The following is a 24652-nucleotide window of genomic DNA, read 5'->3' as shown; positions in this document are numbered from 1 at the left end:
ACTGACACTCACTACAAGGACTGATACTTGATACAAGGACTGATACTCACTACAAGGACTGATACTCAATACAAGGACTGATACTACAAGGACTGATACTCGATACAAGGACTGATACTCACTACAAGGTCTGATACTCACTACAAGGACTGACACTCACTACAAGGACTGATCTCGCATATTATATAGGGGGAGTTCTTCCTTCCATGAATAATGTGAAGAGAAAAGATTGTTGATCTTGTTTTATTTGTTTTCATGATTGGTATTTAATAAAAATTTGTATATTTTAAGTTGATTGTGATCCTTGGGGTGCCTATAAAGCCAATAACTATATGACATATATTTTGTTACAATCACAGAATTTTGGTGCCCCCTATTTTTTTTACAATAGTGGGTTTCTGTATCACCATCCAGTGGAGACACACCTTTGGTTTAGAGCCCTTTCACACTGGGGTGTTGGGGGCGTCGGTGATTTAGCATCATTATTTTTAGCGGTGCTTTACCGTCGTTTTAGCAGAGCTTCTCGGCTGCTAGCGGGGCGATTTTAACCCCCGCTAGCGGGAAAAAAGGGTTGAAAGCGCTGCTGCAGCAGCGCTTTGGCGACGCTGCCCATTGATTTATATATGCAGGGGCGCTTTAGGAGCAGAGTATACACCACTCCTAAAGCTCCTCAAAGATGCTGCTTGCAGGACTTTATTTGATATCCTGCCAGTGACAGGAGAGGCACTTTACAGGCGCTTTGACAATTTGCACCTAACACCTGAATCGCTGAACAAAGATGCACTGCAGGGGGCTGTCAAAACTGAACTGCACATATGTGAATCCGGTCTAAGCACTGATGGAGGACCTATAGGTTTTTCTCATTCAGTTACACTCTCCACTTCCCCTTTCACATGTATGGATTCCCTGAGGATCCGTACCTTGATCCTCCGCTTGCTCAGCAGGGATCGCACCGTTGGTCCCCGCTGACCTGGAAGATGACAGGGCAGTCTGTGCACACTGTGCAGGGACCGCCCCGGCCAGATCTCTGCTCTCCTCTATGGGGGGATCGGCTGAACACGGACCGTCTGTCCGTGTTCATCCGATCCGCAGACGCATGGAAAAATAGGATTTTCCTCCGTATGCAGAAATGGACCATAGCGGGGACTGATGAGCTCGGGGGTCAGCGGATGTTCAGCGGATGGTCAGCGGATGTTCATCCGCTGACATTCGCAATCCCATAGGGATCATGTATGTCCGTATTTCATCCGAAAACAGATGGATAAATTACGGACATACATTCCGCAGGTGTGAAAGGGCCCTTACAAGTAGGACCCGTTTAAAGTGAAATTAACTGGTTAACGCCCGCCGCATGTACATATACGTCCACAGAATGGCACGTACAGGCATATGGGCGTACATGTACGTCCCCGCCTTTCCGCGGGTCGGGGGTCCGATCGCGACCCCCCCCCCGGTACATGCGGCGGTCGGTAACCCGCAGGGAGCGATCCGGGACGAGGGCGTGGCTATTCGTTTCTAGCCGCCCCCTCGCGATCGCTCCCCGGAGCTGAAGAACGGGGAGAGCCGTATGTAAACACTGGCGGCTGCATCGATCGAGTGATCCTTTTTATAGGGAGACTCGATCGATGACGTCAGTCCTACAGCCACACCCCCCTGCAGTTGTAAACACACACTAGGTGAACCCTAACTCCTACAGCGCCCCCTGTGGTTAACTCCCAAACTGCAACTGTCATTTTCACAATAAACAATTCATTTTTTGCTGTGAAAATGACAATGGTCCCAAAAATGTGTCAAAATTGTCCAAAGTGTCCGCCATAATGTCGCAGTCATGAAAAAAATCGCTGATCGCCGCCATTAGTAGTAAAAAAAAAAAAAAATAATAATAAAACTATCCCCTATTTTGTAAACGCTATAAATTTTGCGCAAACCAATCGATAAACGCTTATTGCGATTTTTTTTTTACCAAAAATAGGTAGATGAATACGTATCGGCCTAAACTGATGAAAAAAAAAATGTTATATATGTTTTTGGGGGATATTTATTATAGCAAAAAGTAAAAAATATTGCATTTTTTTCAAAATTGTCGCTCTATTTTTGTTTATAGCGCAAAAAATAAAAACCGCAGAGGTGATCAAATACCAAAAGAAAGCTCTATTTGTGGGAAAAAAAGGATGTCAATTTTGTTTGGGAGCCATGTCGCACGACCGCGCAATTTTCAGTTAAAGCGACGCAGTGCCGAATCGCAAAACCTGGCCTGGGCATTTAGCTGCCTAAAGGTCCGGGGCTTAAGTGGTTAAAGTGGTTGTAAACCCACTAAAAAAACAGCAAAACAAATGCAGTTCTTCTCGTGTCTTGAAGTCTCCGGCTTTTACACGGCATCAATGTTACTATTTAGGCCAACTTATACCAATTTATGCAAAGAAAGTAGCAAAATGTCAACAGAGGCTAAGGCTTGATGACAGTCAGCACGCATGCGCCAGTCCAAGATGAATGACAGAACACCGGAACTCTTCCGCGTGTCTTTAGTTCCTACCCGAGACCTTTTTGCTGCGCCCGCCATGCGTCCGTTTCCATGGCAACAGAGATCACTTGGGTTTTGTACCAGCGGCTCGTGTGGACCTCCCCGTGCGGCGTGTGCTGTGATGCGGCTCCGTGCACTGAACGATGAACAGGTGAGGAGGCCAGTGTTATGTATGCTTCATGGATATAAAAGGAAAACTACGGCAGTTGCCCATGGCAACCCTTGTTTTACTCCCGTGGGAATAAGCAGCTAATCTCCCTTCATTTAGATGTCCTGGCTTTATTTTGTCCATTGCATGGGTGCTCCGCCTGCAACCCTCCAGCTTTTGTGGGACTACAATTCCCATGAGGCATTGCAAGGATGAGCGTTAAAAACATGACTTCCAAAGGCTGAGGCATGATGGGAATTGTAGTTCTGCAACAGCTGAAGAGGCGCAGGTTGAGCACCCATGATGTCCCATTGCTGGGTGCCCTCCCGGGGGGGCTCAAATCTGAGTGGGCGTGATTTAGTGTAATAAAACAGACAGGTGTTAAAATATAACTAAAGGCAAAGTTTTTTTTTAAGCCCCAGAAGATTTGGCTGCTCAATGACCGGGCCATTTTTTGCAATATGGCACTGCGTCGCTTTAACTGACAATTGCGCGGGCGTGCGATGATGTACCCAAACAAAATTGACAACCTTTTTTCCCCACAAATAGAGCTTTCTTTTGGTGTTATTTGATCATCTCTGCGTTTTTTTTTTTTTGTGCTATAAATAAAAAAAGAGCGACTATTTTGAAAAAAACACAATATTTTGTACTTTTTGCTATAATAAATATCCCCAATTTACTTTAAAAAAAGCGATTTTTTTTTTCCTCAGTTTAGCCCGTTATATATTCTTCTACATATTTTTGGTAATACAAATCACAATAAGCGTATATTGATTGGTTTGCGCAAAAGTTATAGCGTCTACAAAATAGGGGATAGATTTATTGAATTTTTATTATTATGATTTTTTTAACTTGTAATGGCGGCGATCTGCGATTTTTAGCAGGGCTGCGACATTGCGGCAGACAAATCGGACACTTTTTTGTCAATTTTTTGGGACCATTGGCATTTATACAGCGATTAGTGCAATAAAAATGCACTGATTACTGTGTAAATGTGACTTGCAGGGAAGGGGTTAACACAAGGGGGTGATCAAGGGGTTAAGTGTGTTCTAACTTTAAGGGGGGGTGGGGCTTACTATAGGAGATGACAGATCGTTGGGCCAGATTCATAAAAAACTGCGGCGGCGTAACGTATCGTCTTTACGTTACACCGCCGCAAGTTTTCAGCGCAAGTGCCTGATTCACCAAGCACTTGCGTGTAAACTTACGGTGGTGTAACGTAAAGACGTCCGGCGCAAGCCCCCCTAATTCAAATGGGGCGTGTACCATTTAAATTAGGCGCGTTCCCGTGCCGAACGTTCTGCGCATGCTCCGTGTGAAAATTTCCCGACGTGCATTGCGCGAAATGACGTCGCCTGACGTAATGTTTTGAATGGCGACGTGCATAACGTACTTTCGTATTCCCGGACGTCTTACGCAAAAAAAAAAATTGAAAATTCGACGCAGGAACGACGGCCATACTTTAACATGGGCTGTCTAAAATTAAGCCATGAAAAAGAAGGCCTAACTTTGCGACGGGAAAAAACGACTAGCGACGACGTAACGAACGCGCGTACCTTCGTGGATCGCCGTAAAAGCTAATTTGCATACCCGACGCTGGAAAACTACGCAAACTCCACCCAGCGGCGGCCGAAGTATTGCATCCTAAGATCCGAAGGTGTACGAAGTCGTAAGCCTGTCGGATCTTAGCCAAATGCTGTTGTAACTTGTTTTGAGGATTCAAAACAACGCTACGACGCGGCAAATTTGAAAATACGCTGGAGTATCAGTAGATACGCCAGCGTATTACATCTGTGAATCTGGCCCATTGTTCCTAGCTTGTAGGAACTCACAATCTGTCTTTCCTCTCCTCACAGAACAGGGACGCGTGTGTTTACACACACACACACGCACGTTCCTGTTCTGCCTCTCGTGGTCGGCGGTCATTGCGACTAAGGATGAGCTCTGGCGTGTTCGCATAGTACACGTGCAGAGCCCGCCAAGAAGTCTGCACGGCGCTGCGCTAATCACAGTCAGGGAGACATTGTCCCGATGCTCGGCTGCAGGCATCGTGAAATGTCTCCCCGGCTGTGATTAGCGCAGCGCCGTGCACACTTCCTGGCGGGCTCTGCACGTGTACTATGCGAACACGCCAGAGCTCATCCTTAATCGCGACCGACCTCCATGTGCAACGTCAGACGCGCCTGCTATCCTGCTTAAAGGGACCGACGTACAGCTACAATGGTTCGCAGGATCGCGCCGACCTGCCACAGTGTAATGATGGCGGCAAGTGGTTAAAGATAGAGTGGAGAGGGGTTAGAACCCCTGCCTGTTTTTATTGCTGTCTGTGTCCCCGCCGTTGGAGGGGTTCACCCTCTCTGTTTGTCATTATCCTCAACAGTGAAAATCCCAAAGAGTTGTGACCAGAACAGGAATAGAGAAGAGATCTTCCGATGGGGACACTAGCTCTGGCGACACACCGGGATTCCCTCTTTTTGGAGAGATTTCCTCTCACTTCCTGTTTGGCTGTGGGACAGGCAGTGAAGGGAAATCTCCCCAATGGAGATATAGGTGGTGAAAAAAAACTGACAGGGGTTATAACCCTCCCTTAGGCTTGGTTTCCACTAGTGCGACTTTTCATGCAACTTTAGTCGCAGAGCATTGATTTCAATTGCACCTGTTCCCATCTATGCGACTTAAAGTTGCAGCGACTATAAAAAGGGGCCTGCACTACTTTGATGCGACTTTGTCTCAGAGAGTGTAAAGTCAGATCAAAGTTGCATCAAAGTCGCACAACTTTGGAGTCGCACTAGCGAAAACTTAGCCTTAGACCCCATACACACTATTATTTTTTTTGCTGATTTTTGCCTTCAGATTTACCAAAACCATATCATATGAGGTCAGGCCGTAAAAGTTTCAATTTGCATGCAATCAGAAAGGCCTTTGCACTACATGGTTTTGGTAAATCTGAAGACAAGAATCTGCGGAAAATCTAATAGTGTGTATGGGGCATGCCTCTATACAAAAGGAAAAAAAAAAGTTGTCTTTAGTTTAAGCTGTAAACTAAAGTGCGCATGCACAGCTCAGCTTATAGTGCAGGGCCTGTCTCTGAGTGGTAGGATGATCTGCGTGAACAGGACTGACATCATCCTCAACCTAGGAAAAGAGAGAGGAGGCTAAGGGGGTCTGAGGAGGAGAGGGGAAGTCAGGGGCTGGATTCTCATCCACACCCCCCCCCCCTGTACTCACAGGGCTAGATTCAGAAAGATGCGCGCATCTTTCTGCGGTCGTAACGTATCTCCGATACGTTACGCCGCTGTAACGTATCTCCGATATGTTACGCCGATGTAACGTATCTCCGATACGTTACGCCGCTGTAACTTTGGGCGCAAGTTCTGTATTCAGAAAGAACTTGCGCCCTTAGTTACGGCAGCGTAACATATGTGTGGCGGCGTAAGCCCGCCTAATTCAAATGGGGATGTTGGGGGTGTGTTTTATTTAAATTTCATTTGACCCCGCGTTTTTGACGTTTTTTTTTTTAACGGCGCATGCGCCGTCCGTAAAATATCCCAGTGTGCATTGCTCCAAAGTACGCCACAAGGACGTATTGGATTCGACGTGAACGTAAATGACGTACAGCCCTATTCGCGAACGACTTACGCAAACAACGTAAAATTTTCAAAACTCGGCGCGGGAACGACGGCCATACTTAACATTAGCTACGCCTCATATAGCAGGGGTAACTATACGCCGAAAAAAGCCTAACGTAAACGACGTAAAAAAATGCACCGGCGGGACGTACGTTTCTGAATCGGCGTAAATACCTATTTAGCATATTCCTTGCGTAACTATACGTAAGCGCCACCTAGCAGCCAGCGTAAATATGCAGCCTAAGATACGACGGTGTAAGACACTTACGCCAGTTGGATCTTAGGGAAATCTATGCGCAACCTGATTCTCTGAATCAGGCACATAGATACGACCGCCCGCACTCAGAGATACAGGAGATACGCCGTCGTATCTCGTTTCTGAATCTAGCCCACAGATTACAAATACTGTCAGGTTCCCAGCTGCAAAGAAGGGGTTAATCTACTGGTCGCATACAGTGGCAGGATGGCGATGACGGGGTTAATGTCCAGATGTGCAGGATAACGGTGCTGAAGGGTTATGAAGGTCACATAGGGACAGCATGGAGATAGTTTGTGGAGGAGAAAACGGGGGGGGGGGGGGGGGGCATGAAAGGGTTAAAAAAAAAGTTCTGTGCGTCACTGAAATGGGATGAATGAATCTGTAACTGCAGCTGCTGATCCATTCATTCTTTCCCCGTTGATAAGTACGCCATCTTTCTCCTTCCTCAGTTGGAAGACGAAAGGGAGGGATGAACACCTTGGATTGACCAGGTACAGTGTCTCTGTGTATGAAGCTGTGGAATGATGACTTGGAATTTTTCATCAGTCTTTATATGGAATAAATAGTGATTAAATATACATGCTTTTTCATTATTATGATAAGAAACAAACAGAAAAAAATGTTAGGTAGATTATATAATGTTGCATATGAATATTTTGTATTTTCATATGCAAACAGCAGATGGCGCTCTCAGCTCTCGCGTTTACTCGCGTATACTTTATAGATAAAAAACCTGTTTACAGAGCTCAATGGCTCAAGCTGAAATTTTACATACAACTGAGACATCATACATCTTTTCAGATTGCTCTACATGAGGTTGCAATGAGATAGAGAATACCCGAAAGGAAACCACTTTCACTGCAACCTGTCTTTATAAAACACAATGCCATGGAAATCCTTTGTCAAATGTTTATTTATAAAGCAAAGGTTGTGTTTGTGTGTGTGTGTATGTGTAATATATATATATATATATATATATATATATATATTACAGTGCCTTGCGAAAGTATTCGGCCCCCTTGAAAATTAGGTGCCTCGGCTTATATTCAGGTCGGCTTATACTCGAGTATACACGGTAATTTTAGGTTGGGTCTGCATTACTCAGGCAAGTGATATGGAGGGTAGGGGCAATAAAGGGAGCGCACAGTTATCACCCGGAAAAAGCACATACTGCAACACTCCCAACCAGCAGTCCAATCAGTGTTTAAAGTGAGTGAAGGCTGCTGATTACAGCATACACAGCTTTATTCAAAGAAGTCATCAATGTAAATAATATGTTTCATAACTGCTAATTTTCCACTGATTATTATTAATATAATGGCAGCATAAACAGAAAATATAATATAATTTTTCATTGTTTCCTAACATTCTGCATTGCAGTGATTTAACATTTACAGTGATTGGATTACTTTGTCTGAGTTAAATAGAAAACATTTTTTTTCTGCTTTTTAGGATTGATATTCGCGGATCGTTCTCCGGAGTCCATGTGAACAAGGTAAAGACTTAGGATTCTTAAACGAGATACGACGGCGTATCTCCAGATACTCCGTCGTATCGATGCGCCTGATTCTTAGAATCAGTTACGCATAGATTTCCCATAGATCCGACTGGCGTAACTGTGTTACACCGTCGGATCGTAAATGCATATTTACGCTGGCCGCTAGGTGGCGCTTCCATCGAATTCCGCGCTGAGTATGCAAATTAGCTAGATAGGCAAATTCACAAACGTACGCCCCGGCCGACGCAGTACATTTACGCCGTTTACGTTAGGCTTTTCCCGGCGTATAGTTACCCCTGCTATATGGTGGCGTAAGTGCGGCGTACCAATGTTGAGTATGGCCGTCGTTCCCGCGACAACATTTTTTTTTTTTTAGTTGTTTGTGTAACTCATCCGTGAATGGGGCTGGACGTAATTTACGTTCACGTCAAAACCAATACGTCCTTCAGGCGTATTAGGAGCAATGCACACCGGGAGATTTCCACGGACGGCGCATGCGCCGTTCGTGAAAAACGTCAATCACGTCGGGTCACACAACATTTACATAAAACACGCCCCCCTGTTCCAAATTTTAATTAGGCGGGCTTACGCCAGCCGATTTACGCTACGCCGCCGCAACTTACAGAGCAAGTGCTTTGAGAATGCAGCACTTGCCCGTCGAAGTTGCGGAGTCGTAACGTAAATCAGATACGTTACGCCCGCACAAAGATAATCGATCGTACGTGAATCTGGCCCTTATTGTCCATTTTATAATCTTTTGTTTTCTTTCCTGGCAAAGTCCTTTTATACACAAACCTGCCCGGGTTTTCCTCCACATTGCTGAATAACTGTGTATTATTCTGAAGAATTCTGTACAGCGCCAATGCAGTACCTGAGCTGTTTCAGTGTCTGTTTCTGGATCTCTCTATTCACATACTGGTATGACAATGGATGGTCTGTTTCTTTTGCTGGATAAAAATATGTGGATGTCTCATTTTTTTTTTCATCTTAAATCTTGAAGTGTTACTATCTGTCTCATAGAATTTTTCAGCAATCTCTAAATGGAATAAATAGTGATTTGATGTACATGCTTTTTTCATTAATATGGTAAGAAATGATAAAAAAAAAAAATCAGGGATATATACAATGTTGCATAAGAATATTTTGTTTTTTCATATGCAAACAGCTGTTTTTTTATATTTACCTATAGCTAAAAAAATGGTTTACAGAGCTCAATATCCCAGGCTTAAATTGTACATACAACTGAGACAGCAGTGTCTCCATAGGCGTGCGCACAGGGTGTGCCAGGTGTGCCCAGGCACACCCTAATCACCCTGTACAGATCAGATTCCCCCTACTGATCTGGCTCCCTCTTTCCCCCCACAGCACTGCCGACTTCCCTCCTCTCCCACCGGTTGTAACTTTGGATGTTTTAGGATGAGTGGGGGAAGGGGCCAGTAAATATGCCATTTACTGGCCCTTTCCCTTTCTGAATGAACATCGTGAGTGATCGGTAGAGTGTGTTTGAGCTTTGGGGTGCACACCCTAATGCCAAAGGCTGCGCACACCTATGAGTGTCTCATCCTCCTATTTATACCTTTTTTCAGATCGCTCTACATGAGGTTGCAATGAGGGAGAGAGTACCTGAAAGGAGACCACTTTCACTGCCCTCTGTTTTTGCCATGAAAATCCTTTGTCAAGTGTTATATTGTAAAGCACTGCGTAAACTGTTGGCGCTATATAAATCCTGTATAATAATACTGTATTGTGTGTGTGTGTGTGAGTTGCCAATTAATACCAATACTTTAACAGTTTGGCCCCAGAGCACTACATCCTCCACAAATACCAACTTTCTAAATTTTGGTGTTTGCATTGCCTTTCTCTTATTCCCCACAGTGAAAAGGGGCATGTCAATGCAAATACTAAATGTTAAAGCTGAGGTCCACCCTAAAACTTACCAGAAATGGCTGTTGCTAGGCAGATCGTCCTAATCTGCCACTTCCTCGTGATCTTCTCTCTTCTCCTCCTCGCATTGCCTCCTGGGAAATGGGGCGTGCTGTCTTCTGGGAACTGTGGGTCTCCCAGAGGACAGCCGCCCATTCCCAAACGTTGTGCGACTCAAGCAGTAGGAAACAGGCAGTGAAGCCACAAGGCTTCACTGCCTGTTACCCTTAGTGAGGATGGCAGCACCGGCACACAATCCGGAGGATGGATCGGCCTCGGGCGGCCGACATCGTGGGCACGCTGGACAGGTAAGTGTGCATATTAAAAGTCAGCAGCTACAGTGTTTGTAGCTGCTGACTTTTTTATTTATTTATTTTTTCCTAGCTGGACCTCCGCTTTAAGTATTGGTGCCATAATCATTCAGGAATTGACAGTTTCTAAATCTGACTTGTATTTTTCAGGTGCCAGGAACCCTGGAAGTGCTTGATCCAGAAGGTAAATAAACATTGACCATATTCCAGAGCAGATAAGCATGGCCTTGAAAATCACACCAGCTTCAAATAAAAAAATATTGAGCTGGCTGTTATGCTTTGGATCAGTTCCCTTTAACACACAACATTACAATGGCTCCTATCTGAGTAACAATAATACAATTTCTGTAAAGGAGCCTCGTACTGTATGGTGTGAGGAATCGGTTCAGCATGGTGGAGAATCTTTGCATGTGATCATTTAGACTACCTTTATCTTTCTGTAGTTATCTTCTACTTGATCCAATTACTGTAGATCCAAATCCACCCATTACAATCTCATATAAGCCCTCCTCACTTCAAGAGTCTATTGCCCTTAAGTACCACTGCTGTGGTCACTTATAACACCAGCCATTTGATGGCCTGACAGTTATAATGAGGGTTTGGCCGAGGAAGGAGACGTGGCTTGCCTCCGAAACGCGTCCAGATTGGCTTTTCTCCTCCAGGTTGACAGACCAAGGTCCAGGCTTTGACAATGCTCTTTGGCATCCTCCGACATCCTCCTCCACTGTAGCCATCGGAGCGGCATTGGACTGACAGCCCCCCATGGGCAGGACGCTCTTGCTCTGAGCATTTTCGGGTCTAACGCCTGTCCTGTTCACACTTTTGTGAGGGGCACTTTTTATATATATTATTAATTGTATATTAAACTGTACTACACCAAGAGTCTGCTTGGCGCTTCTCTCCACTCTCCGTCTTTTTTTGCAGCATGGGTTTCCCAGCCCCATTGGGCAAAAGCAGCTTTGCATCGCCCTTGGAGATAGTAACTTGTTTTTAACCCTTTCAGGCTATTTTTAGTCATCCTATTTCCTGGAAATTTTATGAACAGTACACCTTATTAGTTTATGATCAGTACTTTTTTACTATTGGCTCTCCCACAGAGAAGGGTAGCACTGAGAATTCTGTTTGTTAGTTATCATTCACTGCATGTCTTTGTTGTAACTGTTTTGGGATTTATTGGGTTTATTTCCGATTTAACACTTTAATGTCCTTTCGAAAGTTGTTTTCAATCTTTATAAATCTGCATCTTTTATTAAAATGATTTCTTTTTAGAAAGTCCATTTTTTTTAAATACTGTTTCACGTCATGATTTGCTTTACTAAATGCTTTTTTGTCCTTTTTTTTTAAGATAATGATTCTCTAAAGAGGGCTGGATCCCGGTAAGTAGAGCCCATTTCAAATAATGCTGCATTCTCATTGATTTCATCAGTTAGATTTTGCCAGTTGAAAGTTCAGTTAGAAATGCAATGCGTTTGATTTGGCTTTGAAACCATAATGCAAAAAGGGTTAAAAATGTTATCTTCTAATACTGATTGTGTGTTTTTTTTTAGAAAACCGTATATTTGTGACGGACAAGAGTTTGCAAGAGATGATTATGTATGTGTTATATATTACCAAGAAAATGTATTTATGCATTGTACAGTATAATGTATTACCTTTAGATATAGACTGGGCCCAGGTTCACACTGGGCTGCGGGAGTGAAGCCGCGCGAGTTCAGCTGTACTCGCATTATTTCACTCCCGCCTGTCAGTCTCAATTTTGACCGCGATTACAGAAACATCTGTGCAGTTTCTGCACAGACGTCAACGTAAATCGTGGGCCGAAATCGCAAAAAGTAGTACACAAACTACTTTTTGATATCGGTGCAGCGCGGCAGATGCAGCGTCACACCGATTAGGACAGTGTCATTGCCGGCAAATGCCGCAGATTTGACATGTCAAAACGCAGCAATGTGAACCAGGGCTTATAGAGCAAACTATTCCAAATGATCATCTAGCAATTTTACCATGTATGATATTTCTATAGCACTGTGTACATTGTCAATGCTATATAAATACCTGTAATGTGCTATGCCATATATATGTCTGTCAAAGGGGCATGACTGAAAAAGGGTCTGCCAATCGAAATTGCATCAGCGCTGACCAGTGTGTTCTGGCTGTGAGGGGGCACCTTTTATACACCTAAAAAAAAAAAAGCGCATGTGTGAGTGTTTGTGTCCACTCCCTTTTATGTACTTGTATAAAGATGGCCATACACTATGCAATCTGATTGTATATTGTGTATTTAGTGAGAAGGGTGATCACTGATTGATTGCATTTTTCGCAAAAAAATGAGAAGCTGGGAGTGGGAGGGTGGATGATGCAGGGTGTATGCTAATGAGGTCAGCTGGTCAACTCCTTCCTGTGTCATAACCTATATTCTGAGAAGTAAGACATTGCAGATTGATAAGTCTGGAAACATGGATGAGGACAAGTAAAATAAGTGTATGTAGAATTAATGGAATGCTCTATTGGTACATAGGAGTGCTGGAACTTAAAAAAAAAAAAAAAAAAGGGTGAACAAAGGTGAACTTATCCTTTTAACCGGTTCCCAACCGGCTCAGGCATATATACTGCTGCAGAATGTCTCTCCTGGGCGAAACCCTGTGTATATACAGCTTTGTCCAGGAGAGCCACCGGAGGGTGCACGAGCGCCAGCATGGGGATTTGTGTGCTTTATGTAAACGCACAAATCCCTGTGCTGTCAGAGGAGAGAAGACAGATAGTGTGTTTCTACAATGTTGAAACAGCGATCTATCATCTCTCCTAGTCACTCCCCTCCTCACACAGTTAGAACACGCTGAGGGAACACGCTGTTAACCCTTTGATCACCCCCTAGTGTTAACCCCTTCCCTGCCAGTGACATTTATACAGTAATCGGTGCATATTTATAGGACTGATCGCTCTATAAATGGCAATGGTCCCAAAAATGTGTCAAAAGTATTCGATCTGTCCTTCGCAATACCACTAAAAATCGCAGATCACTGTCACTAGTAAAAAAATAATAATAATAATAACAACGCCATAAAAATTCCAAAAATTATTCCCATAGTTTGTAGACGCTATAACTTTTTCACAAACCAATCAATATACGCTTATTGCGATTTTTTTTTTTTTTAATTATTATTATTATATATATATATATATATATATATATATATATATATATATATATATATATATATATATATATATATATATATATATATATTTTTTTTTTTATTTTTTTACCTAAACTGATGAAGAAATTTGTGTTGTAAAAATATTTTTGGGGGTATTTCTTATAGTAAAAAGATATTGTTATTTAATTTTTTTCAAAATTGTCTCTCTATTTTTGTTATATCGCAAACAATAAAAACCGCAGAGGTGATCAAATGCCACCAAAAGAAAGCTCTATTTGTGGGGAAAAAAGTACGTACATTTTGTCTGGGTCTCGTACGACCGCGCCATTGTCAGTTAAAGCGATGCAGTGCCGTATCTCAAAAATAGCCTGGTCATTGAGCAGCCAAATCTTCCGGGGCTGAAGTGGTTAAGGAGTAATTTACATGGGAGTACTTATACATATGCCCATGAAGGAGCCGTCGTCATCCACACGGCATGCAGAGATATTCTGCGCAGGCATCCTGTTGAATTCAATAACAGACCACCGATTGCATGGATCTCCATGCACATCTTGGAATGTTCATCTGTGCGGGTTTTATGGATTGGACCTGCCCAGGCATTTACTCTGGGATGCTTGTGAAGGTCCATGCGGCCTCTCATTGATTTGAACAGGCTGCCTACACGTTTCATGGAAAGCCTGTGCATCCTATGCGGATGAAGATAGCCTCTTGGCACAGGCATATGGATCAATACGCCCAGCTCTATTAAGGTTGTATAGCCAATAAGTTGGTCTACACCAGTGTTTCTAAATTCCAGTTTTCAAGGTACACCAACAGTAGGCATGTGCATTTCGTTTAGTTCTGAATCGAAATTCGGACAAATTTTTCATTATTCGGAAATTCGGATGCAAACGAATTCCCGAATTGTAATATTAACGAATTTAACCGAATCCGAACGAACGTTTTCGAATCGAAAACCCGCGGACGAAATTTGATCGAATTCGAAAACAAATTCTATTCGAATCGAATTCGAAAACAATTCGATTCGAAAACAAATTCGAATGAAAATTGAAAGCAAATTTGAATCAAAATCTAAAAAATATAAATCGATTTCTAAAAAAGAATACAATAAAATAGAATATAAAATAATAAAACAATAGAATGAAAATTAAAAAATAGTAAAGAACAGAATGGAATTTGATAGAATGTAATCAAATATAATAGAATATGACCTGGCTTCTTCTATCTATCTTCCATTTTCTGAAATTCGAATAGAAAAATATTAGAAGAGTAGAATAATAATAAAATATATATATATATATATATATATATATATATATATATATATATATTTTATTCTGCTCTATTCTAATATTTTTCTATTCGAATTTGAGTTCATTCTATATGAATTTCAAATTTCAGAAAATGGAAGATAGATAGAAGAAGCCAGGTCATATTCTATTGTATTTGATTACATTCTATTAAATTCCATTCTGTTCTTTACTATTCTTTGATTTTCATTCTATTGTTTTATTATTTTATATTCTATTTAATTGTATTCTTTTTTAGAAATCGATTTATATTTTTTATATTTTGATTCAAATTTGCTTTCAATTTTCATTCGAATTTGTTTTCGAATCGAATTGTTTTCGAATTCGAATAGAATTTGTTTTCGAATCCGATTGAAATATTATCGAATCCGGTCGAAATATTTTCGAATTCGACCGGGTTTTTCGAATTCAATCGAAAACAAACGAATTCCGAAAACGATTTTAACACATGTAACGAATCTAACTTAACGAAATTAATTAAATAACGAATTAAAACGAAACAATTTTTTTTTCCCTTTTGCACATGCCTAACCAACAGGTTGTGTATTCAGGATTTCCATTATTTTGCACAGGTGATTTAATCAGTTTCACTGCCTTTTTTTTACCATAACTTTTTCACCTGAGGGAAATCCTGAAAACATGACCTGTTGGTGTGCCTTGAGGACTGGAATTGAGAAAACTGGTCTACGCTAATGTTCTTTTCTTTTATTGGCCCAGTGCAGCTCTAATGAAAGTCAAGGTTTATTATCGCATTGCTCAAACTGTGCCACAGTTGATCATTGGGAGCCACCAAATAAAACTTAGGAACCCATGTTCACTAAAAGTTCTATACATCATACATACAGTTTCACATTCAATACTAAAATTCTTCGTCTTAACAATATTTAAAAATTTAAAAAAAAGATTAAAACTGTCATGAAATTTTTTCTTCTAAATCGTCTCTTCCGTCATTGCTACTTTGTATTATAATAAAGCATTTTATGGAATCTCTTTTGCCATTATAACCTGAATATTATTATTATAGTTATTCTTAGTGGCGCTTAGATAATGATAACATCTCTTCTATTTCAGCAGCAACCAATAAATTCACACAATGGGACGCTAGAAGTGCTTGGACCTACAGGTAATTACAAGACGGGGTGAACTAACAAAAGGTAAACCTGTATTATGATGGGGTTTATTCGTACATTATCAGTAAATGAAGTACATATAGCCTGGTTAATGGCTTATTTTGCTCATTTTCAGGTCAGTCGTTCACTGATTGTACAATCTGAATTATTTTATGCTGTAAAAGTAAATGCTGAATTTCTGGAATAAAAGTTATAAATGAATGCAGCTCTCTAATCATTATTTCATCCTTCAGTGTATTTTATTTTTTAATGTAAGAAGTGAAAGTACCTTCATATGACTTGGTGTCAGTCCCTGTACAGCAGAGCTTAAAGCGGAGTTCCACCCAAAAGTGGAACTTCCGCTTTAAGCACTCCTCGCCCCCTTTTGGCATGCATTTTTTTGGGGGGGGGGAGTGGGGGCTTCGGTAGGAGTGGGACTTCCTGTCCCACTTCTTACTTCAAACCAGGGACACTATGAATGGAGGCCGGAGAAGGGGGGGGGGGGAGAGGAGTGGTGCTCCGGGCGGCCGCGTCGCTGGACCGTGGAGCAGGTAAGTGTCTGGGAATTGTGCTGGGAGGGGGATTTGAAGTGGGGGGGTGTGTACTTGGAGGGAACATTTTAGGTTGGAGGGGACATTTGAACTGGGGGATGGAGAGGGGCAAAGATTTGTGGTGGGAGGGGGATTTCAGAGGGGGGGGGCAGATTTGTACTGGGAGGAGGGCCTATGCTTAGAGGGTAAGCATGTGGTTTAGTGCTCAGTGTTTTTTTGGGGGGATTTTTGCTGACACATAATGCTCATACATCTTGGGGGGGGGGGGATAGACAAAAACTCCAATCCTTTGGGTAGATGAGACGGCGTGTACTACATGTATTTGTATCTGCATATTTAGCCGTTTGGCTACAGTTCACATCTTCTTGACTTTGTGATTTGAGGTTCATTTTGTATTTGTTCATTGGCCATATACTACATGTTTATTGACAGTGGCAGTCAAATGTTTATTGAACCTCGGTGAAGAATTGAATGAACCTGCTCTGGCAGGTCCTACTGACATCCCACAATACAAGACCTATAATTTCCTATGGTCTGTTGAGGGACTAGCTTTGTGTTGAGGGATGCAGGGGTCATTCCATGGTGCACTTGACTTGAAATTAAAATTGGTATTAGTGTATGTATGTATGTATGTATGTATGTATGTAGAGCGAGTGTGTGTGTGTGTGTGTGTGTGTGTGTATGTATGTGTAATAAATATATATATATATGTGTGTATATATATTAGTGTGTGTGTGTGTGTGTGTATATATATATATATATATATATATATATATATATATATATATATATATATATATATATATACCGTATTTTCCGGCGTATAAGACGACTTTTTAACCCCTTAAAATCTTCTTAAAAGTCGGGGGTCGTCTTATACGCCGGTAACCTAACATCCCTTACCTTATCCTTAGACATGCAGAATCGCGGCCGTCCATTTTTCAAAAGCCGCGCCTCCTCTTAGGATAAGGTAAGGGATTGTCAAGACACAGTCAGGCATGTCATAAGGGAACAGCGAATCTGGCATGTAATGGGGCACAGGGAGTCTGGCATGTAATGGGGCACAGGGAGTCTGGCATGTAATGGGGCACAGTGAGGCATGTAATGGGGCACAGGCAGTCTGGCATGTAATGGGGCACAGGGAGTCTGGCATGTAATGGGGCACAGGGAGTCTGGCATGTAATGGGGCACAGTGAGGCATGTAGTAGACAGTCTGGCATGCAATGGTGGCACCGTGAGGCGAGGTATGACTAGTAGGAAGTGTATATTATATTATATATAATATGACCTCTCACCTTTAAGGGTCTCTGGGTGCCCAGGAGCTGCATTAACATATAGTATTAGAAGAACACTTATAACACATACAGGTATTCTAGAACGCTTTACCTACCAGCTTTCATAAAGCTCATTCACCAGTCTTGTCTTTTTTTATTCTTAAAGGAGAAGTGCAGCCAAAGCTTGTTTGATCACAGGAGTGCAGTTCATTTTGCACTTCTGTGACCCGTTTTCAGCAGACAGCGGGCTGAAGTCTGCTCTCCACTGATGTCACCGAGGTCGGTCCAGGCTCCGTGTCATCACGACCACAGAGTCAGGATCCGCCAGATCCCTGGACCGACACCTGGCTTAGCCTCTTAGCAAGGCGCTGAGAGCCTGAGCCAACCACCCTTGTCCTTCTCCACAGCTTAGCACTCCTGTGATCGAGGAGAGAGCAGAGCAGAGAGCTGTGACTGACAGTCAGCAGCTCTCTGCCGAGAAATCGGCGGTGTTCGGTCGATCGGTTCTAAGTGGAGAGGCACCGGGGGACAGATGCAGCATTGGACTAGGTAAGTATAATTCCTATAATTAAAAAGACAAAAAAAACATACTTCTCTTTAAATAGAGAAAATCTGATTGGAGGTCCTGTGAAACACATGCAGTTCTTAGCATTATACTGATAAACAAAACTTCCTTCAGTGTTTGTCCACAGAAGGCACTAAACTGTTTAATCTGTGGATAATGCATTTCTGGAGTTAAAAGCATAGCTCCAGAAACATTAAATTGTTTGAGCCCAGCTATGTATTAGAGTGGAAGAGAAGTCTAATGCCGCTTGCACACGATTGGAAACCGTAGATTTTTTTTCTACTGAATATTGGCTCAAACTTGTGTTGCATACACACGGTCACACAAATGTTGTCGGAAATTCCGAATGTCAAGAACACGGTGACATACAACACTACAACGAGCCTAGAAAAATGAAGTTCAATAGATTTTTGTGCGTCAAAATTGCATACAGACAATCGGAATTTCCGACAAGAACTTTTGCCGTCTGGAAAACTTGAGAACCAGCTCTCAAATTTTTGCTGTTGGAAATTCCGGCAGAAAATGTCCGCTGGGGCCTACACACGGTCGGAATTTCTTGTCGGAAATTCCGATCGTGTGTACGCGGCATTAGGGTTGATTTACTAAAACTGCCGGTCCGAAGCTCCGTGACCGCGGCCGTGGGACCCGCGGACCCGATCGCCGCTGGAGTCCCGCGATAGGTCCCCGGAGCTAAAGAACGGGGAGAGCTGTGTGTAAACACAGCTTACCCGTTCTTCACTGTGGCTCTGTCATTGATCGTGTGTTCCCTAATATAGGGAAACGCGATCAATGACGTCACACATCCAGCCCCGCCCCCCTACAGTTAAAAACACAGAGGAGGTCACACTAAACCCCTTCATTCCCAAACTGCAAATGACATTTTCACAGTAAACAATGCATTTTTAATGCATTTTTTGCTGTGAAAATGACAATGGTCCCAAAAATGTGTCAAAATTGTCCGATGTGTCCGCCATAATGTTGCAGTCACGAAAAAAAAATGCTGATTACCGCCATTAGTAGTAAAAAAAAAAAAAATTAATAAAAATGCAAAAATCCCCTATTTTGTAAACGCTATAAATTTTGCGCAAACCAATCGATAAACGCTTATTGCGATTTTTTTTTTTTTTTTACCAAAAATAGGTAGAAGAATACGTATCGGCCTAAACGGAGGAAAAAAAATGTATATATATTTTTTGGGGATATTTATTATAGCAAAAGGTAAAAAATATTGATTTTTTTTCAAAATTGTCGCTCTATTTTTGTTTTATAGCGCAAAAAATAAAAACCGCAGAGGTGATCAAATACCACCAAAAGAAAGCTCTATTTGTGTGAAAAAAGGACGCCAATTTTGTTTGGGAGCCACGTCGCACGACCGCGCAATTGTCAGTTAAATTGACGCAGTGCCGAATCGCAAAAACTGGCCAGGTCCTTTACCTACCTAAAGGTCCGGGTCTTAAGTGGTTAAAGTGATTCCAAACAGACACTGTTTAATTTACATTGCCCTCCTATTTCTATAGGTGAGTGATGGCACTGTAATTATTTTAATAAAAAAAAAAAAATCTAAGTACCTTTTTCCTAATCGATATACAGCTGTCACATGACCCAGATCTTTTGCAGCCTGTCTGCGGGGAAATATAAGCAGGAGGAGCTTCTAGTCCACGTTTACAATAAAAAAGGAAAAAAACTTTTGGAACACAGAGTAAAAATAAATAATATCAATGAACTGATTAAATTGGCATACAAATATATATTTGAAGGAGGCTGCCTCACACTCCTCCAGCCAGTACCTTAGAATAAAGCCCCATACACACGGTAGGACTTTTTGACAAAAAACTTCAAAATTAGCAAGTTTTCAAAAACATCCATCGGACAAACTTTTTCGGTTTTCATCGGACAAAAGTTCGCTCTGCAAACGGACAAACTTTTCGGCAACAAAAGTCCTACGGTGCAAAGTCCTATCGTGTGTACAGAAATCCATCGGACTTTTGTCCGAAGTACAAACACGCATGCCCAGAACCAATGTTAAAATCGACCAACAATAGAAGAAGTTGACCAAAGGGTGGCAGTAAAGAGCAGAAAAACCACGTGATGTTGGGAAAGTTTTGGGAAAGTTTGCCATGTGTATGCTATGGGTGTGCCCGGCCAACTCCCTTCGGACAAAAATCCACGGAAAAGTTTGTTTGAAGTCCGATCGTGTGTATGAGGCTTTAGAAGGAGGTGAAGCCACCATTAATCTTCATGTAATATCCCACCCAAATGGTGTTTAGTTGGTTAGTGGGCATGGAGGAGGAGGGAAGGGAGTGGACTGTCATTTACCACTGTGTATACACCCATATGTGTAACACTATAGTAACATGGGCTGCTCAGATGTGATAGGGAGGAAATGTTTAACATAGAAACTCACTAAAAACTGAGCATGTGCAGAGCTGTATTGGGGACATGAACAGAAGGTGGAGATAGGTAGCAGCAGACACGGAGCACCCCCCCTCTCTCCTGATTGGCTAACTGACTTTGACAGCAGCAGGAGCCAATGGCACCACTGCTATGTCTCAGCCAGTCGGAAGGAGAGTCCCGGACGGCTGAGGCACTCGTGGACATCGCTGGACAGAGATAGGGGTCAGGTAAGTATTAGGAGGTGCTGGAGGGTGGCTGCTGCACAGAGAAGGTTTTTTATCGTAATGCATAAATGCATTGAAATAAAAAAGAAAAAACTTCTGCCTTTGCAACCACATTAAGTTCATCATTTGACCCAGCACTGATTCATGGCTCTCAAACTATACAAACTGTATGCTGTCAGTTCGTATTGTTCTACTGGCTACTGGCCAAATGATGTTCATTATTAACTGCATTCTTACATCAAAAAATAATAATAAAAAAAGGTGTGTGTACTTACCTATTTTGAATCTGTCTCGGTCCGGTCATGTGTTCCTGCACCTCCAGCTCAGGTAGAGCTCAACAACGGCTGGAAATTCTGGGAGCCGTGACGTCACCCATGGGCTCTCATGGTCCAGCTGTTGTTAGCGCCGCCTCCTCTCCCCTGCAGCCGCCGTTCACTGACACAAGGGAGCTGTGGGATCACGTGGCTAGACAAGAGCGGTTTAAAAATAGGTAAGTACACAGATCTTTTTTATACAGCTTAGGCAGAATAGGTAAAAGGAGAGAGGGGGGAACATTTTTAAGAATAGTTAGACTAATGCCGCGTACACACGATCGGAATTTCCGTTGAAAAAAGTCAGATGGACTTTTTTCATCTGAAATTCTGATCGCGTGTGGGCCCCATCGGACTTTTTTTCGTCTGTTTTATTTTTTTACGATAGGAATTTCCTATCGTTTTATTTCCATCGGCTGTGTGCAACTCCGACGGAGAAAAAACCCACGCATGCTCGGAATCAAGTCGACGTATGCTCGGAAGCCTAGAACTTAATTTTTCTCAACTCGTCATAGTGTTTTACAACACCGCGTTTTGGACGGTCGAAATTTGGTCTGACAGTGTGTATGCAAGACAGCTTGAACGGAATTCCGCCGAAAAATTCCATCGGGTTTTAGGCCATCGGAAAATCCGAACGTGTGTACGGGGTATTAGGCTTTTCGTCCACTTTAATAATACAAAAAAATCATTACACATCTTTTAAAATACTACTTGTTTATTAATTTAATATTGAAAAAACGCAAACCATAAACAGGAAAGAGGTACCATCTCTTCATGAGTTGTACCCGATAGCAGGCTAAACCTGGCTGTACACTATGCAATCTGATTGTACAATCCCTCAATTGTACAAACTTTACCTAAACTAGGTAACATGAGGACCAATTAAATAATCCATGCAATAAATAACAAATCAGGCAGGCCCTTGCATTGCGCAGTTTATGGTAGATTTAAAGGAGATTGCACAATCAGACTTTATAATGTATGGCCGACTTGCTGTAGCAAGCAGATTTTTGTGGACTTTACTTTTTACAGTGCTGGTGGTCTACTTTATTTCAGTTTCCTAGATGGAGGTAGGTGATCCCAGGGAGGAGCCTCACAAGGGGATAACCCAGCAGTGTGAGAAGGCTTCTTTATAGTCCAGTAAATAGGTGTCTTCTGTAGAGCTGTACCACACTCTGCATATACAGTGTGCCATGGGGGTTAGAGTCAGACAGGCATACCGAATTGTCAGGAAAAATAGTTATTGCATATACAGTAAAACCTTGGATTGCGAGCATAATTTGTTCTAGAAACATGCTTGTATTCCAAAGCACTTGTATATCAAAGCGAATTTCCCCATAAGAAATAATGGAAACTCAAATAATTCGTTCCACAACTATTTATTCATAACCATAAAATGTCCATCCACAATTGGAAGCCTCTACAAGGGGATCAGAGGCAAATCCAGCAGGAGCTACAGAGTATAAAAGAGAAGAGAGGCGCCTCTAAGGCCTCGTACAGACGAGCAAACATGTACGATGAAAACGGTCTGCCGGACCGTTTTCAGCGTACATGTCTGCCCGGAGATTTCTGTATGATGGCTGTACACACCATCATACAGAAATCCGCGCGTACTCGATACGCGGCGACGAGGCCGCACCGTCGCCGCAACGATGAGGCAGCGACTTGCGCGGCCCTGGCAGTTCAATGCTTCCACGCATGCGTCAAAGTCATTCGACGCATGCGAGGGATGGCGGCCGCTCGGACATGTACGGTAGGTCTGTACAGACGACCGAACATGTCCGACGGACAGGATTCCAGCGGACATGTTTCTAAACACGTTTAGAAATATTTGCCCGCTCGAAAAAGGCCCGGCGGGCAAATGTACGCTGGAATCCTGTCCGCTCGGCTGTACAGACGCGGACCAGTTTCAGCAGACATGTTCGGTCGTCTGTACGGGGCCTAAGTGTAGCGATATGGTTACATTTAATGAAGGTACAACATTTAGCAACTCACATGGTTGATTAAAATAGGCACATCTAAGTATGCAGGCATCCGGGGTAAAGCTGTCTACATAGATCATCCCCCACACCGCCGGCTCTCACCGCTGTCAGTCTGCAATCATGGCTGGGAGGACTACCCTGCAATAGAGCGATCTGAAAGCGAGGCTTGAAGCGCTCGTGGAAGGCGTTGTGGAAGGGACGACTTTGATGGCGGTGAGGAGGACGGTTTATGTAGACAGCTTTACCCCGGATGCCTGCATACTTAGATGTGCCTGTTTTAATCATCAACCATGTAAGTTGCTGAATGTAACCATATTGCTACACTTAGAGGCGCCTCTCTTCTCTTTTATACTCAGTTGTGAAATGACACTACTTGTATATCAAGTCAAAATGTATAAAAAAAAAAAAATAGCTTGTCTTGCAAAACACTCTCAAACCAAGGTACTCTCAGTCCAAGGTTTTACTGTACATTTCAGCTGTGTATTTAGGCTAGAGTTTCCTTTTAGCTTTATACCAAAGTGTTTTTTTGAACATTTAGCTAAAAAGGCATAAACATTTTTTTTTTTTCTTATGAGTCCCTGCAGATATTTTTCTATTTTGTCTTGTGACAGTAACACAAAATAATTAAAATGTCTTCTCTCTTAACTTCATAGAGAATGTGTTTGTTCATGCTGCTGAATCTTCATCACGGTAAGTACCATTTGTTGCATACTAAGACATAGATGTAAGCTGGTAATAAGTTATTTTAGATGTTTTATATTACTCTATCAGTCCTCATAAAAAATGACTTGGTTCACTTTCCAGAATTTGTATTGGTACATAGTTAATCTGATTGATAAAAGACACAAGTCCATTCAGGTCAACCAACATAGAAAACAAAAAAACACACACAAATGGAAAAGCTCCATATACACAATCCTATACCCATAGTTGATCCAGATGAAGGCAAATAAACCTCCAGCAAAGAATGATCCAATTTGCTCCAGCGGTGAAAATAATCCTTTCTGATCACCCGAGAGACAATTGGATATTCCCTGGATCAAATTTACTTATAAATATTAGTATCTAGTTATTGTATGTATATTTAGGTAAGAATCCAGGCCTTTTTTGAAACAATCTACTGAGATGGCCAGGACCAATTCTTGAGGGAGTCTATTCCACATTATCACAGCTCTTACTGTGAAGAAACCTTTCTGTGGTGTCCTTTTGTGAAGCAGTGAAATCTATTCACTGCTTCGTTCTCTGGCATTCACGGAGGAGATTTTTCTCCTCTGGTTGCCAGTTCATGAAGCTTTGTAGATCGCTTCACCCTCGGAGGAGTGAAGTAATCTACCAACACTTCAACTGGAGAACGGCCCCTGATTCTGGAATCTCGTGAGACTTTACGAGATTACAGTACCAGAAATTCACAGAAACACAGAGATGTCAGTTTATTGAGCAGTGATAAATAATCACTGCTCAGTGCACTGACAGACGGTGTGGTTA

General features: G+C 42.3%; 1 protein-coding gene across 1 annotated transcript in view; it reads left to right on the top strand.

The window, feature by feature from the left end:
- The first annotated feature begins 2583 nt into the window (after positions 1–2583).
- ERICH2 (glutamate rich 2) overlaps positions 2584–24652 on the top strand; it is a 51525-nt gene continuing 29456 nt past the window's right edge. Inside the window, exons 1-7 of the mRNA XM_040357776.1 lie at positions 2584–2672; positions 8010–8052; positions 10440–10473; positions 11635–11665; positions 11837–11882; positions 15829–15880; positions 23821–23857. Coding sequence (XP_040213710.1) covers positions 2665–2672; positions 8010–8052; positions 10440–10473; positions 11635–11665; positions 11837–11882; positions 15829–15880; positions 23821–23857 — 251 coding nt within the window. The 5' untranslated portion in view covers positions 2584–2664. The remainder of the gene's footprint in view (positions 2673–8009; positions 8053–10439; positions 10474–11634; positions 11666–11836; positions 11883–15828; positions 15881–23820; positions 23858–24652) is intronic.

The sequence above is a fragment of the Rana temporaria genome, chromosome 6, assembly GCF_905171775.1.
Source record: "Rana temporaria chromosome 6, aRanTem1.1, whole genome shotgun sequence".
Taxonomy (NCBI): Eukaryota; Metazoa; Chordata; class Amphibia; order Anura; family Ranidae; genus Rana; species Rana temporaria.
This window is presented reverse-complemented; position numbering and strand designations above follow the sequence as displayed.